At 30.7% G+C, this 22,298-nt stretch overlaps 2 protein-coding genes across 2 annotated transcripts; one reads left to right on the top strand and one right to left on the bottom strand.

The window, feature by feature from the left end:
- The first annotated feature begins 524 nt into the window (after positions 1–524).
- LOC106754356 (calcium-dependent protein kinase 2) lies at positions 525–7,461 on the top strand. Its single transcript, XM_022777922.1, has 8 exons — positions 525–1,984; positions 3,110–3,253; positions 5,142–5,294; positions 5,867–5,979; positions 6,258–6,425; positions 6,503–6,630; positions 6,917–7,037; positions 7,117–7,461. Exons 1-8 carry the CDS (start codon positions 1,234–1,236, stop codon positions 7,186–7,188), a joined length of 1,650 nt encoding a protein of 549 aa, XP_022633643.1. The 5' UTR covers positions 525–1,233; the 3' UTR covers positions 7,189–7,461.
- Positions 7,462–11,634: 4,173 nt separating this feature from the next.
- Positions 11,635–12,917, bottom strand: LOC106754351 (protein translation factor SUI1 homolog 2). Its single transcript, XM_014636363.2, has 2 exons — positions 12,762–12,917; positions 11,635–12,264 (listed from the first exon to the last, which is right to left on the bottom strand). The coding sequence occupies exon 2, from the start codon at positions 12,216–12,218 to the stop codon at positions 11,880–11,882; it is 339 nt and encodes a 112-aa protein (XP_014491849.1). The 5' UTR covers positions 12,219–12,264; positions 12,762–12,917; the 3' UTR covers positions 11,635–11,879.
- Positions 12,918–22,298: the final 9,381 nt, after the last annotated feature.

The following is a 22,298-nucleotide window of genomic DNA, read 5'->3' as shown; positions in this document are numbered from 1 at the left end:
TATTATCATATAAAAATATTTTCCACAAATTTTAAATGCCTAGTTGAACTGCACTTTAATTAATACACATTATATTGACCCAAAAAAGGTTTATACGCGTAAGAAAATTTAATGAAAATTCACACATGATCTCAAAAATCTTCTTTTTTTTTTCATTTTTCTAATTATTTTATTCATTAAATGAATGGATGAGTCAGGAGAATAATGTGAACCATCTCTAATTTTTCTTAGTTTGTAATAAATGTTTTTCAATTCCAAGACATAGAAGCATATTTACAAAAATTGATATTAATTTATCAGGTTCAAATAGGATAAAGATTTTAATACAAAGTTGGATATTATTAAGTGTTAAAAACGTATTTAAATTAAAAAATGCAATTAATTTTTTACTTTCAATATAAAATTAAAAATAATTATAGAAAAATAGAATCATATTCCTCTGTAGCTGTTGAGATGATCTGAATGAGGTGCACCCTTTATTCAGTCATTTGCAGCTACCAAGGAAGCTTCTTCATCTCTCTGGCAATGGTGGCTTCTTATGAAACCAAAGCTTTCAACTTTTTCACTAAAAACATATGAAACAGTTGACCAATTAAACCCTTTTTGTTTTTTTATTTCTACTAATTTTTCTTAGAAACTTTTCTTCATTAATTCTTTTCTAGATTATTTATTACTTTCCCATAAAGTTTCTCCATAGCAGGTATCACTCAATCCTCATCATTCACTTTATTTTTATGTTTTATTTACCAAAATTAAAGTTCCACGTTCATCCTTGCATATAAACAATGTGAACTCCACCTTAGGTACAACTAGCATTTATCCCAATTTTTTTATACATTCTTTCTCTTTCACCCTCTTTCAAGGCTCCACTTTTATAATTCCGTGTACATTTCTTCATCAAAGATATCAAACTTCTCCTCTATCTCTCTTTTTACATACTCTGCATATATCATATGTTCTTCCACAATCCTCATGTGAGAGGTTTTTAATTTTGTTCCTGACAAGGATTTTAGTAGTTTTTCTTGTTAATTTTCAGAATGATTTACTAACAGGTTTCTGATCCAAGGTTTAAGATGGTGTAGTTTCCTTGAATTCTCATCTGGGTTCAACTTGTTTGATGTTTTGACTGAATCAGTCTGAATCAGCGGTGATTGTCTGATAAAAGTCAAAAAATATTCAATTTTTGTTTCTTGTTGCTTTCGTCACAATACTTGGATTTGAGAAACTGGAGACATGGGTTGTTGCTTAACTAAAGATTCAGAACCAGAACGAAATGGTTACAGACATGCTGCTACAGGTGGTGTGCACACCCAGAAGACTCACGAACCTTTGGTCAACCAATCAAGAGTACCTGCAAATCAACCATATCATATACAGGAAAAGCATACTGCATCCACTGCTCAGACAGTGCCTCAGATGCCATGGAAGCCTTCTGGTCCTGCCCCCAGTCCTAAACCTGTGGCTAGTGTTAAGCAAGACACAATTCTAGGGAAGCAATTTGAAGATGTGAAGCAGTTCTACACACTTGGAAAGGAATTGGGTAGAGGGCAATTTGGGGTGACATATCTTTGCACTGAGAATTCAACTGGGATTCAGTATGCCTGCAAGTCTATTTCTAAGAGGAAACTTGTTAGTAAATCTGATAAGGAGGATATAAAGAGGGAGATTCAGATTATGCAGCATATGAGTGGGCAACCCAACATTGTTGAGTTCAAAGGGGCTTATGAGGATAGGCAATCAGTTCATGTTGTGATGGAGCTGTGTGCTGGTGGGGAGCTTTTTGATAGGATTATCGCCAAGGGGCATTACAGTGAGAGGGCTGCTGCTTCAATATGCAGACAAATTGTAAATGTAGTTCATATCTGCCATTTCATGGGTGTGATGCATAGGGATCTGAAGCCAGAGAATTTCTTGTTATCTAGTAGGGATGAAAATGCACTACTCAAGGCAACAGATTTTGGTTTATCCGTTTTCATTGAAGAAGGTAAAGTTTGATTCATTCAGTAGTCATTAATTCTAATTCCTCGGATATCCTGTTTAACCAATAGATGGAGTCTTCATAAGATAATATGTTAGTTTTTTTTTTATGATTTTAATATTAATGAATAAGCTTCTAAGTTTTGGTTAAAAAATTAAACTTTCTATCTCAAAGTTTACCTTTTCATTATGCTTTTGTGGAAATGATTTTGCAACTGCATGAAATTTTCAAATTAGAAATTTATCTGTATTGATTCTAGTGTTTTGCATACAACTAATAATTATTTCTCATCCTTAAAGGGTGGGTAGGGTAGGTGGGTATCTTTACTACAAGGAACCTTTATTGTCCTTGTTAATGGTCGCCCTATTTTGTCAAAACCTGGGTTAGAAAGTTTGAGAACCATAAACTTTCTTTACAGCACAATTTTATTAAAATATGTAGGTTGTAATTAACTTCCATTATTTAATTTAACCAAATATTAGTGTCATTGTTCTTTTTCTCCATCTGTATGCAAACATGCATATAGTTTATAACATTTCATCAATGTGCCTTTTGTGGAGTCTCTGATATCTTGTTTGGTCTTTGATTATGCTTTGGCTATACCTAAAATTCACAAGGATACTCAGATTTTTCATTCCAGATTTCACTGTATTTATATTTCTGAAAACTCTGCGACTCTTTGCTTGTTGTAATCGCATCAGCTAGCCTTCAAAGATGGTGTAATGGAATGTAATGTTTAGTAGACAGAAAATCACTTACATTGTTCATCCTAATTATTCATCCTTAAAATGCTATGAGCTGACTTGTTCCATCATCAGTCTAGCATTTCCATTTACTCCACACATCACACATGTTTGAACACTGAGTACTGTTAAAATGTTAAATTAAAACTTCATTTAATCATCAATATGATGCTGCAAATTTTAGGAAGTTATTGATTGTTGGTAAATTTACACATGCACGCTGTCATTCATTAATCATTTTGTAATGGCATCATTCACATCATATGCAGTCTAATATCTTTGGAAACTACTTATTATCATTCACAGATGATTTATCAAAATTAAATAAAATCAAGATTATCTTCCTCTTGAAATGTGTACTTAAATTTCTCTGACAAATTCTTTCCAGGAAAGGTATATCGGGATATAGTTGGCAGTGCTTACTATGTTGCTCCTGAAGTTCTGCGGCGCAGATGTGGGAAAGAAATAGATATATGGAGTGCAGGAGTCATATTATATATCTTACTTAGTGGAGTCCCTCCATTTTGGGCTGGTAAGTTGATACTTTGATTTTCATATAGAATTATCTACTTATTAACTTTCTATGTAAAACTGATTATGAATTACTTTTTTCATACTATCACACCAATTGCATTTTCATCATTTCTATTTATAATAATCAAAACCTTTGAACAATAAAATAAAATTATGTTGAAATGAATAGAAAGATTTTGAAGATAATTTTTCCTAATTATTATAGAGATACTGAGACTATTTTTTGTTCCAATAATATACTGTTTATAACACTCTTCTTCAAGTTGGTAAATGAATATCAATTATTCTCAATTTACCTACAAAATCTTGGAATTTGCCTTGAGGATGCTCTTTAGTGAAAATTTCTACCATCTGAAATCTTGTAGGGACATGAGTTGTAACTACTATACGCCTATCAAGATTATTGGTGATGAAGTGCTTGTATATTTCAATAGTTTTAGTTCTATCATGTTTGACTGGATAATGAAAATGCTCATGGTTGACTTGTTATCATATCACAAGACAATTGCATAGGGATGTCAACCTTTATTTTAAGACCAAGTATGATCTTCACTTTACAAACTTTGAGCATGAGTTTCGAAATTCAGCTTCTGCACCAAAATGAGATATTCTATCTTATTTTTTGCTTCTCCATCCATTAGACTTTCTCTAAGAAACATATAATATCCAAATGTAAATTTACTCTCAATAATAAAACCAGCATAGTGTGTAGGGCCAAATAATGTCTAGTCTAGTGTGTGATAAACAAATAAGTATTCCTACCAATATCTGATACTAGATTTTTTCTATAAGATAGAACTCTTTGCTTCCAATTCTATTATTTTACATCCCAGCTTACCTATTTCTTTAAGGAGATAAAGTACATATTTTCTTTGGGTGGTGAAAATCCCTTTTTTTTATAAGCAACCTCTATTCCATGGAAATATACTTCAAATTAAGCCATCAATTTTTTCTTTAAAGCCAATTTCTCTTTTGTATCATCTCTTACAATAATCATGTCATCTACATAGACCAACAATATTGAAAGTTTATCTCATCTTGTATGATATGGTTTGTACTCATTTATACTATAATGTTTCTTAATCTTTAGTCAATGTGAGATATCTTTTACACTCGCTCATGCCAAGGAAGGAACATCTTAAACATAGTATTAGATAATATTATGGGTGATCGAATATGCGTGTGATAGTTGGTAGCATAACAACATCAACGAATTTGACTAGGATATGAACTTAACTAGGAGACTCAAAAGGCCAACTTAAACTCTGTAAGGAAATAAAGAGGCCCCAAAGATCGGGAGCTCTGTTTCATCTTAAGAAAATGAAATTTTAAGTCTAACTCAATCTCATAAAATTGACTTATAAGATAAGGTTTGTATCCAATTATACTATAATTTGATTTTATCTTTAGTTAATGTGAGATATCCTATACACTCCTCATGCCAAGGAAGGAACATCTTAAACATAGCATTAGATGATATTTGTGGATGATCCAATATGCACCGATAGTTGGTAGCATAACAACATCAACGAACTTGACTACGATACAGACTTAACTAGGAGACTCAAAATGACTCTTATGCCAACTTAAACTATGCAAGGAAATAAAGAAATGTTCTATTGATTACAATCACACCAATTACATTCTCATTATTTCTATTTGTAATAATCAAAACTTTTTAAAAACAAATAAAAATATGCTAATGTGAATGGAAGATTATGAAGATATTTCTTCCTAATTACGATGAAAATACTAAGAATATTTTTTAGCCTAATAATTTGTTATTTACAATAATCAAAAGTTTAAAACATGCGTTTCTTTCATGTTTGACTTTCCAATTTACTTGTTAGACAAGTCTAATTTATTTTATGAAATATGTTCTGTAGAGTCTGAGAAGGGAATATTTGATGCCATACTGGAAGGTCACATTGATTTTGAAAGTCAACCATGGCCAAACATTTCAAACAGTGCCAAGGATCTGGTTCGTAAGATGCTTATACAGGATCCAAAGAAACGTATTACCTCTGCTCAAGTTCTTGGTATGGTACTTTTCTTGTGTTTTCTCCTTAATGCTGTTAATACTTTATTAAACTTTGTCCTGAACTTCTGATAGTATCTTCCTTATCACTTGGTACACTAGTGTAAGATTAAAAAGAGAAATTATTAGAGGGTGTATGAGCTATTGTAGTATGTTCAAATAATTATAGCTAATTTGTAATGCATGAAAAAACTAGTCACTTAAAATCTTATAATATAATTCAAAAGTTATTTTCGTTTACACATACACTGCAAGTGAACATTAGTCATTAAGACTTAAGATTAGTCAGATAAGATATATATTACATTACATGAAAACTGTATTCTCAGCATCCCAAATGTCTAAATCCTGTTATCTAGCAGCATTTTCAATTATTTATTTATTGGATATTTGTGTTTGATAAAGAAAAAATATACTTTTGAGAAATGGAGAACACTAATCTGTTGTAATCCTGCTTCACACTACAACTGCTGCAGACTGATCACATAGATTTAGCATCCATGTGAATTTTTTTCTTTATTAATGTATTTTGTTCTCTCTTGTAACTGATTTATATATTGTATGAATGGTTAGACCACCCATGGATTAAAGATGGAAATGCTCCAGACAAGCCAATAGACAGTGCAGTCCTTTCCAGAATGAAGCAATTCAGAGCAATGAATAAACTAAAGAAACTTGCCCTCAAGGTATGCCATCCACAATCTACATCAAGAGAGACCAAAGAACTCTTTAATACTTTATTTCTTGATAGCATACTAGGTGCCTCCATGTCTATGGATTGTTAAAAGTTATCAAAGGTTAATTTTAAACCATAGCTTTTTAAAGATGTCTGTTAAATAATAGTTACAACATTGAGATATGAAAATTTTCACGTTAGTGTACTTGTGACTATGAACTAGACCAATATGTATGACTGTTGGTTTTCTATTTCAAAAAAATTCACTGGACTTCAAATATTATTTAGGTCATTGCTGAGAACATGTCTGCAGAAGAGATCCAAGGTTTGAAGGCAATGTTTACAAACATGGACACTGACAAGAGTGGTACAATCACCTATGAAGAACTAAAGGCGGGATTGCAAAGACTTGGCTCAAAGCTTACAGAGGCTGAAGTGAAACAGCTTATGGATGCTGTAAGCTGTTCTTTTGTCATCTTTGTATATTTTCTTTAAGGATTTTCAAACTTATATTTCTTGGCTCAAAATTGTAGGCTGACGTAGATGGTAATGGCTCAATTGACTACATAGAATTCATCACTGCTACTATGCATAGACACAAGTTAGAAAGGGATGACCAACTCTTCAAGGCCTTCCAATATTTTGATAAAGACAACAGTGGGTAAGTTCTTCATTATCATGATTTCTTGTCCAACCAAGTCTTTCCCACCAATTTCTTTTTTGATTTTGCATTATGCCATCCATACAAACCTCTCAACTATTGAGTTCAATGCTTCACTGTCAATGTCATGCTTGTCAACTATTCATCTTGTTAGAGTTTTTAATAGTAAACAACACAGTGTCAAGCAACCACGTTTACAAATCATTAACCGCTGAATGTAACTTGGATAGAGATGCAGAAGCAATGACATATCTTATTCTCTGGTCTTCGTTTGATTTCATTACAGGTATATTACAAGAGATGAGCTGGAATCAGCCATGAAAGAATATGGTATGGGTGATGATGCCACAATCAAGGAAATCATATCTGAAGTTGATACTATTATCTCTGAAGTGGATACAGATCATGTAAGCTCATTTTGTATTGAATTGCTATAAGTTTGTATTCTAGTTCCATAGATAATACTAAAATGTTATGGTTTCACAGGATGGTAGAATCAACTATGAAGAATTCTCTGCAATGATGAAGAGTGGAAACCAACAAGGCAAGCTATTCTAAAGCACACTATCTAACCAGTCTGAGGTTCTGGTTTCCAAGACCCCTCTTGGTTAAAAGGTTTATTTATACCACTGAGAAGTACTTCCAAAAGTTGGTATTACTCTTTGGCATGGAAAGCTTCTGTTTAGAATGTTTGATTGACCGTTAATCTCCTGTTTCATTTTTGGTTTCTTTTTTCTTATTTTCACTGAGATTCTATGAGTCCTCTCTGAATTTATTTTGGACACTAAAGTATAAAACTCACATAGAAAAGTTGATATCTCAATAAGATTATACGAGTTTTTGTACATGAAAAAGTTTACATGCTACAAGGAGAGTGGTTTATGTCATTATCTGATAACAGTTAACAGGATTGGATTCTGGCAGTGACAGCTGCATCTCATTTTTGAAAGTGAGGTTGTGCTTGAAAAAAGAACATGTTTCACTGTGGCAAAATTGTAATCATCAATTTAATGAAAAATACTATGTTGACTCATTGTTTAAAAAAAAATTAACTAAATTCAAAACAATCAAAATAATATATAAATTTTTTTTTTAAAAAAAAACAGCATACCATTGAAAAAAAAGAGTTATCAAGTCTTTCTTTAGTTAATTCATTAATTGAAAATTTGATAGATTTGAAAAAAAACAAGAATATTTACAATCTAACAAGAAATTGAGATTTTCATTGTAGACATTGTTCTTGAATGAGAATTTATTTTATTATAGAAAAGAAATCTTTGTTATTCTGCACTTCAAATATGTAAATAATGGACATTGAAGTTCGAGAGAACTAGCTTTGATAAAAAGTCATGAACCAAATTAAAATTTAGCTATTAGAGGTTATAAAAGGTAATTTGACTAATATTCTTTTTACTATTTCAAAGTATTATTTTAACAATAATCCAAAGTATTACTATATCAATCTCTTATCAATCTTCATTTTTATTTTTATGAGTTTTGGTTTGAAACCTTCATATTGAAATTATTTAGACATTATGTTTTACTCTTTCAGTCCTCAAATAACCACAATTTTAAACATTATACAATATTATAAGTAATCAACATTCTTAATTTGTAATTAAATACTTTCTTTTTATAATTTGTCTTTAGTATTTGTATATATTCACATTTATAATATATAAAAACAAGGTATCTATTTAAGAGTTATATATAATCTTAATCTATAAGTTTCAACGTAAAATTGAAATTATTTTTTTTTTAAAAATTTAATATATTTTGATCTTAAATAGGTATAATTTCTTAAACTAGTCAAATTAAATTTTAAACTATGTTCTAAACTTAATTTTAAAAATTATTCAAAGATTATTTTGGTAAAGCTATCTCAATAAGGATATTACCAAAATAAGTTGTAATTCGTGGGAAAACTCGAGTCATCATACAATTACAACTAGTTGAAAGATAATTTTTCTTCTTTACTTTTAGTTATATAAAAGTTTGACTAGTGATGGCAAGAAAATCTGTGTCCGCGGATATCCGCGAATAAAATTCACGACGAATAGTTGATATTCGCGGATATTTACTACCCAAAACTTACGGATAGCGGGTATTTTAATATCCACTTATAAACGGGTCGAGTGTGGGTATTATATATCCATACCCGCAAATATCCGCTACCCGCAAAAAATAAAAATAAAAACTTAATTTTTATTTTATTAAATTTAATTAAAATTAACATTAATTTATATTTTACAATATTAAATTTAATTAAAATATTACTATATGAAGTATACTGATAGGAATTAATTGTCATTTATGGACAATTAACATATATTAATAAGTCAGATCCCCTTACTCTTTACAAGATATACTGTATTCGTTATTGATTTTGTCTAAAAATATACTACACTAATTAATAGGTCAGATTCTCTTACTCTTTATAAAATATATGGTATTGATTATTGGGTTTGATGTCTAAAAATATATTGCACCAATAGTTAATCGAGCTTGCCTGTCATAGGCCCTATAAATATACAATTGATGTCTAGGTATAATCTTCCTCTTCTATTATAATAAAGATGTCTTTATTTCTTGAGCGACGGAGTGTCTTCTATACATCAATAACCCATTAGAGTGGATGATATTCTCAGGAAGGATTGAAGATCAAAAGAGAACAAAGCAAAGAAGGATGACTGACCTCTTTATACAACATATCTGACTTAAGCGTCCGAGTATCTTTTACAGATCCACCACCCATCGGAGGATTGTGTTCTTAGAAAAGATTAAAACGACCAAGAGAGAGTAGAGAAGGAAGGTCAACCGACCCTCAGACCAATCTCACCGAAACATTTCGGCGCCCACCGTGGGACCGAGCAGCATTCCATTAAAACCGCAAGGAACCAAGGCAAGCGCTCAGTCTAGAAATTGTTACTTCAGATCAATATCAGGTTTGCAACGAGAGCAAAAACATTTATAATAATTTCTAAATGCATGTCTTTTGTTTTGAGAACTTTCAGCAGTCATACCTTTAACCTTGTTAGATCCTAATACTTTTTATTATAATTATAATTTTTATTTTATTTAACTCAAATTTTTGTGAGAAAATATCATCTGCAGAAGTCCAGCTTTCACCCTTGTTGTCAGGTTCTAATGTCATCTCATTATATAAATAAAATATTGAATATTTTATTTAACGTATATATTTATGAATCAAAATGTCATGAGAGGGAAAGTTCATACCACCATTCAACTTTATCAAATTCTAATGTCATTTCATTATAAAAATAATATATTGAATATTTTATTTAACGTATATATTTGTGAATCAAAATATAATGAGAGGAAGGTTCACACCAACGTTCAACTTTATCAAGTTCTAATGCCATCTTATTATAAAAATAAAATATTAATATTGAATATTCATGCTTTTAATGCATACTTTTTGTGAGAAAATATTTTGTACAAGAAGATACAATTTTAGTATGAATAAAGCCGAACAACTTTCATTCAATCATTAGATATGATGCCATATTACAAAACCCAGGGAAATCATCTGAACTCTCGTCCTAAACTGAACGGTAAGATTCTATATAAACTCATTCTCGTTCTAAACCGAGCGGTAAGATTCTATACGGACTCACTCTCATCCTAAACCGAGCGGTGAGATTCTATACGGACTCACTCTCGTTCTAAACCGAGCGGTGAGATTCTATACGGACTCACTCTCGTCCTAAACCGAGCGGTGAAGTTCTATACGAACTCACTCTTATCCTAAACCAGGATGAGATTCTACTCTCATCCTAAACAGAATGGTGGAGAACATTCTTCATAAACTCTCACTCTCGTCCAAAACCGAGTAGCAAAAGTCTTGTCATCAAAACCTTTGATAACCAATCTTTTCCGTTAATTTAAATTCGTCTGACATAATTAAACCCCTTCACACCTACAAACAGCTACTCGGGGCTTAGGATTAATGTACTATACCTCGTGACCAAATGGCTAAAAAAAATTCAAAACTCAGACAACTGATGATAATCAGATAAATACCAATCAAGAAAGATAAAAGACATTAATAACCAATTAATATATTTAATAGTGATATTAAATATAAATATACAATATAGATATTGAACTATCCTAAATAGTAAGATATTTGACTTTAATATTGGAATATTTCTTATAAGTACACTACCATGGAAAAATTATGTTCTAAACAAAATTAAAACGACTAAGAAAAAACAGAGAAGAAAGATCAACACCGAAACAAAAGCCATACAATTTTTTTTTTTACTTGATTTGGAACATTGCTTGATAAGAAATTGTTCCTACATATTATTAGATAAAGTCGGTAATTTAGTTTTACTTATTTTCTGATCTAGTTTAAGGAAAACTTCAAATAAATTTTACTTATAGAAAAACGAACTTTTAACCTGAAATAAATCAATTAAAATAATTAAAAACAATTCAACGTTAAACACGTGTGAAGTACATATTATCTATGTAGCAATATTTTCTAAGTTATATAGGAACTTCTCATTAAAATATAAACACCTTATCTTTGATTAGAAGATAAAAAAAAAAAAGAAAAAAAAGAAAATTGACTAGACCTGGGATCACACCGACCTGTGTGCACAAAATAACATGCTTTGAAAAAATTAATTCCTCGAATGAGTGTTTAAAATTCAAAGTCAAAAGACCTATGAGAAGGGGCCATGTCATTTAAGGAAATATTTTAAGTGAAAATATTATTCTAACAAAAAATTAACTTCCTTAATTCCTTTCTTTACAAGACTTATCTCAAAATCTATTGTGTTAAGGAACTTTTATGTGCCAATTTTCATCTTCCATTCGTTACTATTTCTCTATATTAGAGACTGCCTTTTATGTTCGAATAATATCTTATTTTTAGCTTTACAGTTCCAAAATTGAGTCATTGAATTGAATGAAGAAGTAGCTAAATCAGCCCAAACATACATAAACAGAGTATAAACTGCAGACTCAACCATCTTCTGAAAACAAAAGCATCAGTTTTATTGAATTTAATCTGCTTATCTTACATTCAAGTTCACCAACACCATCCATGAGATCCAATCATCACAATTGGAAAAGCCAACCCAACCAAACCAAACTTATTCAAACACCACTCATCCAACAAAAGAAACAAATCAAACTTCAAACTTCAAACCTCAAAACAATCAAAACAAAGAACCCCACCAAGAAAAGCAGTACAATACAGCAGAAAACAAGAACAATCAAAAACCATGAATCTTGATCTGGTCCTTTTTGACAAGGCCTGCCTGGACCAAGAAGTGTGAGACGTTCTTGCGCTGATCACCTTGGAGCTGAATTATCTTGCCAAGTTCCTTGTCCTGCACCACATTGCCGTTGCAGCAAAACTCTTTCTTGAGGTCTTTGAGAATCTTCTCGTAGCTAAACTCCTTCTTCAGCCCCTGCACTGTGGTCAGACTCTTCTTTCCATTCCTCTGCTGGATCCGAATGTGCACATACTCCTTCGCTCCTGGAGCATCCGATTCTCTAGCCTCAGCAAATGGGTCAAATGGGGTGGGAACTTGGATTTCCAACTCAACCATGTACTTTTCTTTATACAAACTTCAAACACCCAAACACAGATTGCTTCTGCATAAACACCACCAAACAGTAAGTCCACCCAACCCAATTTCACAATACAACAGTTCTCATCTGAATGAGATCTATCAAAAAAAAATCTGAGATAAAGATCATGAAAGCAAAAACCTAACCACACATGCAATTCGTCATCAGAACTTCTTAGATGGTAAAATCACCAACAAAAACAACAACACAGATCTTACATAAAATCAAACGCCAGGTTAATTGGATTATAGCATAAGATTAACAAAGTTAACCACATAACATATATATCAAACAGCAATCACGATCGACATGCACCGAACCTTGAAAAACCTAGGAAGTTGCGTGTAAAACGTCTATGATTCGATAAACTAAAACACAACAACCTATTATAACATTATTCATCAAGCAACATGTCTGAGAAACCACACAAAACCCCGTTTGACACAGTCAAAAACATTAAACAGAAATCACAACCAAAGTAAAGACAAAGAAACAACATCAAAGATGAGACGGAAACAAACCTTGAGGAAAGAGAGAAGACGGTTCGAGAAACTTGAGGAACAAACCTTCACAAGAATACTATGAATGAAGAACGTGAAGGGCTTACGCATATATATAACACCGTGTGAGAGGCGGTGCAAGTGTGTGAGGGCCACTAGTTTTTGGACGGCTGAGATTTCGAGAGTGTACACGTGGCGGTGATTACGGGATTCTCGTCGAGGTGGGAAAAGAAGAGGTTCGTTTGGGTAGAAAGATAAGAGAATCCTATTCTCATTCGGGTGCGTACACTGAACGAACGTAAAGCAAGTTGCATCCAAACAGATAATAGTTGAAAAAGTGGGACCCACAAATATTAGTGAAAGATTCAGAAGTATCCGGAAACGGTAAAGTTACATTATTATTTCGATTTTCTTTATCTTTTTCTTTTTTCTTTTGCAAATATTTGATTAGTTTCGGTGTAGAATTTTGAAGTATATTTTGTTGATTAAAGGAATAAATTTATTCTATTTAAAAAATTTGATATTAATTTTATTATTTTTGTTGGCATCGAACAAATTTTACAAGACCTCATTGCTCTTTTGTTTTAAATTTTGAAAATTAAATATCTAGGCAGGCAACAATAAATAAAATAAAGGATTAAAAAAATAAAATTTAATATTATTAAGTTACTTTCCTAAAGTCTTTGGTTTGTTGATTCTGTGATCTGTGACCAAATCTTGTTCAGTTAAGAGGAAATTGAAATTTGTGCTTTGTATTCTCTTAATTAATTTATTCTACTTTTCAACCACCAAATATTTACTTATCATGAATTGTATGTATTACAAAATGATTTGATATATGTATATTTTAGATATACAAAATAATAGAATAATACATTATAATTTAAAAATCATAAATTCATCGTATAATCACAATTGATATATAAATCTAAATTTCACATTTATATAATTTCTAAATTTCATAAATATAATGAATTTATGATTTTAAATAAATTTTATATTTATTTAAAATCACAAATTTAACCATTTATTTCAATATTACAAAAAATAATTATATAAATTTATCATTATAAAGTATAAATTGTTTTCTACAATAATAAACGACAAAATAAATTATTCAAATATGGAAAAAATAATTATATAAATTTATCAGTATAAAGTATAAATTGTTTTCTACAAATAATAAACGATTAAATAAATTATTCAAATTTGTAAAAATCTTCTTTATATAATGTTTTAACATGTTTTTATATACTTTTTAAGATAAGAAAAAAAAATCATTTTCATACTACTTATTATTAGCTGTACACTTTTATTTTTTATTTTTCACAAATTGTATTGAAGTCTTTTAAAATTTCGACGATATCTAGCTAAAATCCTACGTCAAGAAAAGATTTTGAATAATATGTGAAAAAATCAACAAGAAATCAATAAATTTAGTTAGATTATCTTTTATATGAAAAAAATTATAGTAAGGTAATAAGAATCTGATTATTTATTTTTTTTCGAAATCTTTTAGTTAGATTCTTAAATTAATATGCATAAAAATATAAAGAAAATCATTAATCTTTGATCAATTTTTGCTATTAAGTATTTGGAATTAGTTACATCATTAACATATTGTTATTGTTTGGATTAAATATATTTTTGATCCCTTAACTTTTGATAAAAATTGGAATTAGTTTTTTTTTTAAATTTTGGTCTAATTTAGTTTCTAAAATTGGAAGACTAAATTAGATCAAAGTTTTGAAGAGAGATTAATTCCAATTTTCTGAAAAATTGATTTAATTAAAAAAAGTCATCTCTCAAAATAGTTATAAAAATTAGCAGTGTAATTATAATTACTTTTATTTTTTATATAATTATATTATTGATATGAAATATATATATATATATATATATATATATATATATATATATATAATCTAATTAAAATTTCTGAAAAAAATTAAGGGGTTATTGATGCATTAAACTTTTGTAATATTGACTAACTAAGATTATTGTGCTTGTTAAGATGGTTGTTTTATGCAATAATTACATTAAAAATTATTCTTAATTTGCTGACATTGTAAAAAAAATGTTATAATAAAATCTATTATTATGAAATTTATTTTCTTTGGAAATAATTTATAATTCATTTTGAATGTCTTCTAAGAATGATTAATTATGCATTTTGGATTTTTATTTTCAAATAATTTGCATTAAAGAATTGTTTTTCTGGAGTTGAAATCATTGTTCACATTTTATTTGCAGATTATGATGCTTATGTGATGTGAAAGTGAAAAAGAAACTCGTAAATACGAATTACTGGGATCCATAATTAGTAATATGAGGTGATGGACGTATGAAGCAAAAATAGTATTCAGAGAGTTTATATTTAATACGCATCCACAATTTTAAAATAATAATTTTATTGAAAATTCCAAATATTATTTTATCCAAAATATTCGACAATTAATTACTCAGAATGCGTTGTATTATTTGGGAAAGATTAAGCTAGTATATTGTTCAGAATATTTATTCTATAATCATAAATTTTATTATAAGATTTCGATATTATGTTTTTTTAATGAATTAATGTTTTTTTATTTTTTTTTTCATTTTTTAAATAAAAATAGAAAAATAAAATCACTCATTAGTAGGTGTTATGCTCTTTGCTTAATATTCTTTTCTTTTTCTTCTTTGTGCTGAATTTCTTCAAAAAGTTGAGAACACCAAACACATGTTTCCATGTTTTAATAATAAGAATTTTCATCTCCAATTTCTTGAAGATCTCTCCATAAAGCTCTTAAATTTCTTTTCCTTACTATGATACTTTTTTGGATGAGGAAGAGGTTTTTCTTTTTTTCTCTCTTCCTCTTTTTCTCATAAACGTTGTTCAATTTCCCCCAACGTTTCTCTTGGCAAAGAGGATTGTTGCTTAACATCTTGCCCATTCTGGCTATGATCCCAGTTTGAGTGAGGTTCCCACTAGTTGAAATCATTTTGATAGAATTGAGTGCCTATATAGTCAAATTCTTGTCCATATTGCATCCTGCAAACATTAGGCCCTAAACCCTAGAAAACATTTATTAGAATAAACATAAAAACAAACATAAAATCAAGTCAAATTCAATAAAAATCACACTACTTGAAAAGTTAAACCAATGAGTTCCCTAGCGGCAACTTGTTAAGCCCCTGGCAAGTGTACCATATCATTATCAAGTAATATAAACGATAAGACCGAGTATCGTTCCCAAAGGACTCAGTGGCCTAGACGTTCGTGTGATTTGATCACATAAGACTTGAAAGAAGAATAACTTGTAGTGTTGATGCAAAAACCGAATTTAAACATGCAAATGCAAATTGAATCAGTTGGCAAATAAAAGATATGAATGAATGGAGTTGTTGGGATTTACAATTTCATCCTTATCTACCCTCTTATATATATTATTCTTATTAAATTCGTTTTATTATCAATGTCATGCAACTTTCTAATCTACTCTAAACCCGATTCCTCGGTAAAGAGAGCCTATTACCAATTACTAGTTTACCATTCCTAGTCTCCCTAGTAATTAATAACACATTATTAACCAAAGTTTAAAGCAATTGGTCATCCTACTCCTGTTCCTAGGTAGTATTTCATAACCAAGAGAATTCTATCAGTTTTAGATTTTCCCGTACGTTCTCGTATCGACAAAATCAAATATCATAACACCGAATGAGTTAAACGATGTAAGCTTTAAAATCAAAGAAGAAAACCCAAACTATTGATAATACAAGCATATGAATAAAACAAGAATTTCAATATAAGAGAGTTTAAAAAAGATTACATTGTTCCCCAACAACAATGGGTTTAGTTCACCATTTTCATGGTGAAACTATATGAATTGAAAGAAAAGAATGAAAAGATAAACCCTAGATTTGGTATATTGGAGATCTCACATCCAAAATCCTCCTCCAAGAGGTGAAAAAAGTGTTTTTGTGTCCTTTCTGCCAAAAGATACAAACCCTAGAATGTCTAAGTCTTTAAATAGGACATAAAAATAACATAAAACAGGTCCAAGTCCAAACAGATCATAAAAATCGCACAAAATATATCAAATCATGATCTGGTTGACTTTTTCTAGATTCTGGTTGACTTTTCTGCACTCTAGTTGACTGGTTGACTTTTCCGCATTCTGTTTGACTTTTCTGCACTACAACCTCTTGATACTTCTGTTCTTTCAATTCATTCTAAAAACCTACAAAAATCAGGGGAACATGCCATCAACTCTCTTATTCAAAAAACTAAAATAAATCATGAGTCAAAGCAAGTTTTTAAGTCAACAAGGGTGCATTTAATATCAAAATTAAGTATAAAAATAACGGTTTTTAGGCCGAGCGGACGAGTAGGCAAGGCCGAGCGGCCGAACGGGTGAGTTGACGTTCTTTTGAGGCACCACTCACTAGTTCCTTGTGGCTACAATTGGGAATACTAGCCTGGCCCCACGGTGGGTGCCAAAATGTTGGTCGGGTTTGGAGGTCTCTTAAAAACATTCCAAGTTATCTCAAAGACCGGACGAGCCTTGAAGGATGGACGAATTCGTTGGAGGCCGGACTGTCGCCTTAAAGGCTGGACGAACTCGTTGAAGGCCGGATGATCACCTGGAAGACTGGACAGAGGCAGATTGTAGGTTGAAGGTCGGACGGTCACCTTGGTCTTCCTCATACTCCAAGTTGTTCATTGTCCCTCCTCCTTCTCCAAGCCGGGCAGACATGATATGTCAAAGGCACTCCGACGCTCAAGTCAGTAAGAATGACCGAATAGTCATCACTATAAGTGATGCATATGGTATGTGTAATATTAGAGTTGTCAAAATAGGTCACAATCTGCGAGCCAACTCGGTCCACCACGAGTTCGGGCCAAGTTAGGTTTGAAAAAATTATATTTTTTTATGTGGGTCAGATTTCAACCCGACTCATGCGGGTTGAACCCGTGGTGGGCCGGGTTGGCCCACTAACCCACCTACCTAATTTTATTTTATTAAAAATTAATTTTAATTTTATAAAAAAATATTTATTATTTTTTTTTGCTTCAAAAAATTATTTAATTTTCCTATTTTGAAAATTAATTAAACACTCATGTTGGGAGTGCGATTTGGGAGTGAAATTTGTTTAGATTTGAATTATAGAAATTTTGTAATTTTTTTTATTTAGAAAAAATTATAATTAAGTGAGCCAGTGAGCAAACCCGTTTACCCACCAAACCGTGGTGGGTCGGGTCGGGTTAGAAATTTTCTGGCTCATTAATAAATGAGTCGGGTTGGGTTGGCTCACTAGGTGACCAACCAGTGGTGGGTCGGGCCGGGTGGCCCGTTTTGACAATACGTAATATGCAATGTGATCTAGAAGTCATACCTGAGGCCTTTATTTATACTAGCTGTAATGGACTTTTACCTTTTGTGGTCCTGATGACGGCCCAATCACGCCTTGACCTCCATTAGGGGCTTTAACGAGCTATTATCGTTTATAACCCAACCATGTGGTCAGCTAGGTTTGTAGGCCTGGTGGTCGACCTAAGAAGAACCATTCGGCTTGGGATAAGCCATTCGGTCTGGATGGTCGGTCAACCTTAGGAGACCGTTCAATATAAAGAATTTAGTCAGTTTGTAGAGACCGTTCGATAGAACGAGCTCAGTCAGTCTATGGAGGCGTTTGGTAGAAAGAACTCGATCAGCCTCTGGAGGCCATTTAGTAGAAAGTGATTGGTCATCAGACCGTATAATACAATTTATTTTAAAATTATGAAATTACGTAAAGAACTATGATTTTCTTAATTATAATTTTAAATTTTCACATCTGCTGTACTATGTGTGTTTTATTTTATCATAAATAATTAGTTTACTTTTAAAAGAAATATTTAAAAATTTAAATAAAAATTTATTTAAAAGATAAAATCATAATATAATTATTTTAATTTAATAATACCTAAAATTAAATTAATGAATGATATAATTGATAAAATAATTATTTTAATTTTAAAAAATATTACTTAAAAGTAGAATTAAAAATAATTAATAATATTAAAAGAATAAAAATGTAAAGACAACTATTTTAATTTTGAAAAAATCGCTATGTAAAATTGAAAAAAAAAACAGTGAAAAGATAAAACTGAAACAAAAAACTGGTGAAAAGATACAATTGAAGAAAAAAATAGTGTAGACCAAATGCCAATATCTTTGTATACACATATAAGAAAATATATAAAAATAATTTCATTAATTACCTTAATTAAGACAATAGAAAATTTTATCTGATTATACATAGAATACAAAATATAATCTTCAAAGAAAATTCTATCATTACATCTCTTAACATATTCATAAAATTGAGAAAATTTAATATTTTTGTCATTAACTATTTTCATATATTTAAACAATAGGTACATACGTAAAAGGAAAAAAAAAATGAAAAAAAAGAATTTAATGATTTCAATATATATTAATAAAAGATAAGAAAATACTTCATTTCAATCACAAAATAGAACTTTGAATTATTAAAGTTATGTGACACTCTATTAGAGAACTGACTTTTAATATTCGTCGTATCTCCTTCATTTTAAAATATGATTAATTGAGGAGAGTCGTGTAGAAACACTTAGGCTTTGTTTGGATGGAGAAGGGTTTTCGAAATAAATTTAAGTGCATTTGGAGGTTCAATTTGAAATTGTTTAGAATAGAAGAAAAATAGAATGATTTGAATATATTTGAGAAAAATAAATTATAAAAATTGATAAATTAAAAAGTATTTTAATTAATAACATTAAAAATTATTATTTTTATATTATTATTATTATTATTATTATTATTTCTATGTAATAATTATTTATATTAAAACTCAAATTTATTTAAAAATAAAATTATACCATTTCCTCATGAATTTGTTCAATCTGAAAAGATATTTTCTTATTTTATCTTGATTTGTATGCTTTCTTCTGAAACAGTAAATCACTACAGTTCTGTCCGCCTAATCAAACAAGCCGTTAGGGTTAAGTCCATATTTATAAAATATAAAACATATTTAAATGAAAGTTAACGTTACTAATTTGGTAATCAATTAATATATAAATGATGTATAATTTTGAATTTAAAATGATAAAATTTGTATAAGTGTAAAAATTTAAAAAAATCTACTAAACCTAAATACTATATAATTTAAATATATGCTTATACTATAAAATAAATCGGAATTGACAATTTTCAAAAGAAACAACCAATTAATAATTTTCTCTATTTATATCAAAATTATTAAGGCTTAATTATCTTTTTAGTCTCCAAGTTGAGAGCTGAATTTCTGTTTGATATTTGTTTTTAAAAATGATTTGATTGGCTTCCTAGGTTTCTGATTTTGCTTTTAATGGGTCATTTCGTTAAGTAGGTAGAAATGGAGTTAACTTAACTGCACTTTTTTTTTTCTCTCTCGTGCGTCTTGTCTAACACTTCTTCCTCTCTTGTATTTCTCTTTGAGTATTCCTTCCTTCACCTCACCTTCTTCTTCCTGTACCTCCAATTTTACCATTTTATCATTCTTTTAATAAATTCAAAACCTATTAATATATAATAGAGAAAGGTGCAGGAGGTGTTGATCTAATTTTGGGGTCTCAGAATCAAAGAAAATAAATCTGCAAAATTAGACAATGGACTAGGGGTCTTAGTAGTCAAATGCAAAGAACGGTTAGTATTAGTATTAGAATGGTAGCTCTTTATCTCTTTATGTTTCCTTCACGTAAGGGAAAACATACATGAACCATGTTGTTGCTGCTAGAGATGGCAACGGGTCGGGTCGGGCACGGATAGTGCCTACTCGCAACCCGACCCGCCGGATAAAAATATATCCGCCACCCGACCCGCTACTTACCGGGTATCCGCTTAAAAAATACCCGCGGGTATTTTAAAAATCCGGGATATCTGCAAAAAATAAAAAAAAATATATCTTTTATATTTTTTAAAATAAAATTTAAATAAAATAACAAAAATTTATATAGTATAATATAAATTAAATTACATATAAATTAAAATTTAATTTTAATTAATTCTAATCTAATAAAATATAATTTTATTTTATTTTTAATTAAATTTAATTAAAAAAATATAAATTAATTTTTTTATTTATTTTTTGCGGGTAGCGGGTACGCGCGAGTCGGATAGTATACTACTCGTACCCTACCCGTTTAGAAGCGGGTATTAAAATACCCGCTACCCATTACCCGCTGATAGTAAATATCCGCGGGTAGTAACTACCCGCCACGGATTTTACCCGCGGATACCCGTGCCCGCGGATTTTTTTGCCATCCCTAGTTGTTGCAATGCTGGTAGCTACACTCAGATTTTCTTCATCACTCTCTTCATCAGCTTTCATGTCCAGATCAAGACTGTTAAAGCTCGTCTGTCTCGAACCCACTTTCTTCTTGCTCCGCAGATCCGCACAACCGCAAGACAAATTGCGTTTCCATTAGCCGCATTGCGATATGCGGACAACACGAAATGCACCCCACAAAACCCCAACCGCAGATCCACCTGCGGTTGCCATTAGCCGCAGGACGAACTGCGTTTTCCTTTACCCGCATTGTGATATGCGGCAACAAGATGCACCCCCCCAAAACTCAACTGCAGATCCAGCTGCGGTTGTCATCAGCCACAGATCCAGTTGCGGCGCCACCAGATCCGCCATTCGCAGGGCGGCAGCAGTGCCATTTGCGGCAGCTTTCATCTCTGCGATTCCACACTTGAGCAAGCTTCAAAAGTTGAAAACTTGAATCCAGATTTCTTTTTCAGCTCAACAACTCACAGAGTGAAAACACAAAAAAGAAAAAAAAAACACAAAAAAGAAGAAAAAAAGTACACTGTTTCCTCTGGAAAATTGAAGCCACTTATAAATTTTCAGAAGATGAAAAATACTGGCTGCCTAGTTGGTTTTTCCTGGTTGAATTGAGAGTTGAAAAAGAAAGAAAAATGAAAAGCTCAAAATAAATATTACTGTTACAACATTAATTGAAGGATATAATGGTAAAATTGGTGGATAGAATGGTAAAATTGGAGGTATAGAGAGGAGATGTAGGGAGGAACACTCTTTCTCTTTATCACCATTATAAATACCTTTCACCTTTTTCTCTCTCTTCCACCACTTTAATCCTTCTATATTTAGTTTTCTAAAATAATTATGAAGAAGTTTGACCAAACAATACTTTTATTATTTTATTCATGGGTGTTTAACTTTATAAGTTGTTGAATACTAATATTAAAATCTATTAATTGTGAGCTCACTTTTATGATTTATTTAGACAATCCATGACACCTAACCCACTTAATTAAAAAAAATTATAAAATTACCAAAAATAAAAATCATTTTAAAGTATTTTGTTAGCTACTTTTGCATCCAACATTAGTTTAAAGGAAAATGATATTTTGACACCAATTTTTGACATTATTTTGACACTACATATGTGTCAAAATGTGATTGGACGATTTCAAATTAAAAAGACAAACTTTGATTTTTCTCTTCCAAATATATCCCTACCTTAACTTTTTTAATTTGAAA

This window comes from Vigna radiata, unplaced genomic scaffold (genome assembly GCF_000741045.1).
Source record: "Vigna radiata var. radiata cultivar VC1973A unplaced genomic scaffold, Vradiata_ver6 scaffold_294, whole genome shotgun sequence".
NCBI classification, from domain to species: Eukaryota; Viridiplantae; Streptophyta; class Magnoliopsida; order Fabales; family Fabaceae; genus Vigna; species Vigna radiata.
This window is presented reverse-complemented; position numbering and strand designations above follow the sequence as displayed.